Here is a 3,478-nt window from a genome sequence, read left to right as displayed (position 1 = left end):
TGTGTTATCTATTATCAATTTATATGATTATAGTATTATACCAGGGAGAGAACTTACAGTACATGATCAGTAGATAATACAATCCCCAAGGTCTATTGATAAAAAAGTACCGTAGTCCGTAACTATAATATTATTGTACGTTGTACCATAGAACAATAGTAGTATAGTACTAATAGTACTAATTTAATTTTGTGGTACTATACGATTATACGACTCATAATAATATTATATTTTTTTTATATATTTAAACTTATTAAATATTATATTTCAATGAAATATTTCATATATTATTCTGTGTTTACGACGCACCGTTTTAGTCTGTGACCATACAGTTGTATTCCAGCTGCTATTTTCTTATCAACTGTGAACTCATGTCTAAGAAAATTCTGATATCGTCATGATATTATTCATTTAATATTTTTTGACCGTGGTTTATTTTTTCTTTAAGTTCTCTTTAAATTTCCTCATTTATTTCAAACTTTAAAGTATTTTAATCGAAAAAAATGAGTTCTTTAGTTAGACTTGTTCAGATTTCAAAAAAAATTATTCGACCAACGCCATTAATTCAACGTCATATATCGACCTCTAAGAAAAATCAAGAAGTGTGCGTTACTAATACTGAACTAGCTGAACATGAACCAGTAATATTTTAAATAAATATAAAACATTTAAATGTATTTTAATGTTGTCTATGCTTGTATGAAAAATATCTAAAATTTAATGACGTTTATATTTAATAGGAAATTTTCATAAAAGATGCTGGTTATTTATTAATTATATTTTTCTAATATAAAAATATATATATAGATCTAAATATTTTGTGAGTTCTTATTTCCAGTTAAAACTTATTTATTTCATGTATTGTTATATAATGTTGGCTTAAAGTAAAAACTAATGTTCTGTTAAACCTCCAAAAATTGGACTCTCTCGATCATTGAAATTTTGTCTGGTATTGGAAGTATTTGTTTACAAAGGTTTCTATGTATTAGAAATTAAATAATAATATATTTTTAAAATTAATTATTTTTATCTCATTCAAATAGTAAAAAGTAACTATTGATGATTGAGTTTCTGGTATAAAGATACTTTATCATATTTTATTCAGACATCATTTGGTTCTGGGGCTCATATTTACTTCTAAATCTTTAAAATTAGTTGACAAATTTGTAGTTAGTGAAAGTTTTCAGAGCTGATGATGTTATTGTGCACCTTGATAGATACAAAAACCATATTTTTAGATATATTTATGATATATTTTAATAATTTTAGGTTATATATATTTTTTTAGCAAAAACGGAATTGGCAATCGTATGGTTTTGAAAAAGATGACGAGACAGAAGACTTGAATGCAATGCACGCTACTGGTTTTTTTTCAATCACTTTATGTATAGTAGGTGGTATATTTATGTTTGCATATATGCCAGACTACAATTACAAGAATTGGGCAGAAAGAGAAGCTTTTCTTGAACTGAGAAGAAGAGAAGATCAAGGCTTACCACTCATCGATCCTAATTACATACAACCAAATTTGATACAACTGCCCTCCGAAGAAGAATTAGGTGATACTGAAATAGTGATTTAATATTATTAGTATCATAATGTTATGAAGTACCAGTTTTTGTTTTTAGTGAATAAAAATAAGATGATTTTCAATGAAATAAAACCAAAATTGTTCATTGTACAACAATAAATGTATTTATTTTCAGGTCTAATGATCATAGACCAATTTAAATTTTTGTATTATTCATTAAAATGATACTTTTTTTTATGTTTTATCATGTGATACATTTCAGTAAATACTAATCCACAAACTCCACATGTAACCAGTTCATTTATATTGTGTAATTCTCGGTGTTGTTTTAGAGTAGCTAATTCGTTGAATATATTATCACATAGTACACATTTAAATAATTTATCTCCTTTGTGAACTCTAAAATGAATATCCAAAGCACATCTAAAATATTTATAAATTAAAATTAAAAATGAATTATAAAATATTACATCAAAAAATAATATACTTTTAGTTACCTAGTACGAAATTGACCTAAACACACGCCACACATGAACCTCATTGGAATATCATTATTTTTAAATTCATTATAGCATTCTGGATCATCAACAAAGTCTAGTTCTGGTTCCCACATCATCCCTATGATATCGTTATCGGAAGATGCAAGATTGTGAATTTTAGGATGTTCAAGTCCTTTTGTTGGGCTACTTTGAATATTATTAACTTGGTTTCCAAAATCCAGGCATGTATTCTGATTGGATCCTCCTTTCTCTAAACAATAATCTGTATGTAATAATTTCATTATTGCTGCGTCTATTTTGGCCCTATAAAAATCAGAAATAATTAACAAATTTTAAGTAAAATTCAATATTTTTTATGTACATACCCATAATCTAAAATGCACTCCGGATTATCATCTTTATTGATGTTCATAATTGTAAATTATCGATCGATGTACAAGTTTCGTGTTCTTATGCTTATTAACAAGTGAACACTGTATGAGAAACAAGATTTTTCTATTCCCGTAAAAGAATAAATATTGAATCACAATAGGGGTTAAATCACGTGCTTGACCGTGACAAATTTTATAGTTTTGAAAGGGTAACCTTTTTTTTTTAACCATAAAATGTTTCTAAAGGATACTTTACAATAGTCAGTCAAACACTTTACTACGAGGTCAACTTATTTTGTTGTATTTAGATAGGTCATAGGTACTAATAAAACTGTTGAAAAGGGATTACTAATTGTGAGTTACGAGTTATTTTGTTCGCGGTCAGTACCTATTACTCAGTAGTGAAGACTGACGCCCAATGCCCATGGACATTTAAAAATAAATATTATAGGAATAATAATTATATTATATTCAATAATAATATTATTAAAAATAACTAAGTACTAAATAGTAGATGGATTGGAAAAAAATTAGGTGCAAAAGTATGAAAAAAAATGTGCATGTCATAGGTATAGATTAGGATATAATAAAAGTAGGTAGTACTTCGAATACGCATAAAATATTTATTTTTTTAAAACAGGACTAATCTCCGTTTCATGCACTGTAAACAAATATTGAAAAATTGAATATGAAAACTATAAAATTAATCTTTGCCGGGGGCGTTAGTTTAGCGGCATCAAAATGTGGACTTATGATCCTGTATAATTTGAGCCGATCCTCGGTTGTTTTCGTTTGATCATTATTATATTTTGTGAGCACAAAGGTTTGCCTGTATTTATAATATTTTGAAAAAACACTAAATTGTTTACTTAGAAATAATTGTCACAATGATAAATTTATAATTTATAATTAAAAGTTGGAATATATGTATACTGTATAGTTAGTTTAGACGCATGAGAGATCACGTAGAGGGATGAGTAGGTAAGTGATGTGTGTCGTGTGTGTAAATGTTTTATTTTTAAAGAAAATGAATATTATTGTATTCAGTGGCGGCTTGAACTTTTTTTCCCTCGAAT

General features: G+C 27.1%; 2 protein-coding genes across 2 annotated transcripts; one reads left to right on the top strand and one right to left on the bottom strand.

The window, feature by feature from the left end:
• Positions 1-376: 376 nt before the first annotated feature.
• NP15.6 (NADH dehydrogenase [ubiquinone] 1 beta subcomplex subunit NP15.6) lies at positions 377-1,732 on the top strand. Its single transcript, XM_015524854.2, has 2 exons — positions 377-641; positions 1,289-1,732. Exons 1-2 carry the CDS (start codon positions 504-506, stop codon positions 1,580-1,582), a joined length of 432 nt encoding a protein of 143 aa, XP_015380340.1. The 5' UTR covers positions 377-503; the 3' UTR covers positions 1,583-1,732.
• On the bottom strand, positions 1,670-2,846 carry LOC107174057 (uncharacterized). The gene is made up of 3 exons (XM_015524858.2): positions 2,397-2,846; positions 2,029-2,334; positions 1,670-1,954 (listed from the first exon to the last, which is right to left on the bottom strand). Exons 1-3 carry the CDS (start codon positions 2,441-2,443, stop codon positions 1,741-1,743), a joined length of 567 nt encoding a protein of 188 aa, XP_015380344.2. The 5' UTR covers positions 2,444-2,846; the 3' UTR covers positions 1,670-1,740.
• Between the last annotated feature and the right edge of the window lie 632 nt (positions 2,847-3,478).

Source organism: Diuraphis noxia, unplaced genomic scaffold (genome assembly GCF_037042655.1).
Source record: "Diuraphis noxia isolate RWA-SAM2 unplaced genomic scaffold, SU_Dnox_SAM2 contig0003, whole genome shotgun sequence".
In the NCBI taxonomy this organism is placed as follows: Eukaryota; Metazoa; Arthropoda; class Insecta; order Hemiptera; family Aphididae; genus Diuraphis; species Diuraphis noxia.
This window is presented reverse-complemented; position numbering and strand designations above follow the sequence as displayed.

What these genes read in the sequence shown, in the direction of transcription:
- LOC107174057 (XM_015524858.2), bottom strand. Translation starts at nt 2,443, where the DNA reads ATGAACATCAATAAAGATGATAATCCGGAGTGCATTTTAGATTATGG. An exon ending in GAGTGCATTTTAGATTATGG is followed by an intron (nt 2,335 to 2,396) that starts GTATGTACATAA and finishes TGATTTTTATAG; the next exon opens with GGCCAAAATAGACGCAGCAA. An exon ending in TTAGGTCAATTTCGTACTAG is followed by an intron (nt 1,955 to 2,028) that starts GTAACTAAAAGT and finishes TAAATATTTTAG; the next exon opens with ATGTGCTTTGGATATTCATT.
- NP15.6 (XM_015524854.2), top strand. Translation starts at nt 504, where the DNA reads ATGAGTTCTTTAGTTAGACTTGTTCAGATTTCAAAAAAAATTATTCGA. An exon ending in AACTAGCTGAACATGAACCA is followed by an intron (nt 642 to 1,288) that starts GTAATATTTTAA and finishes ATATTTTTTTAG; the next exon opens with CAAAAACGGAATTGGCAATC.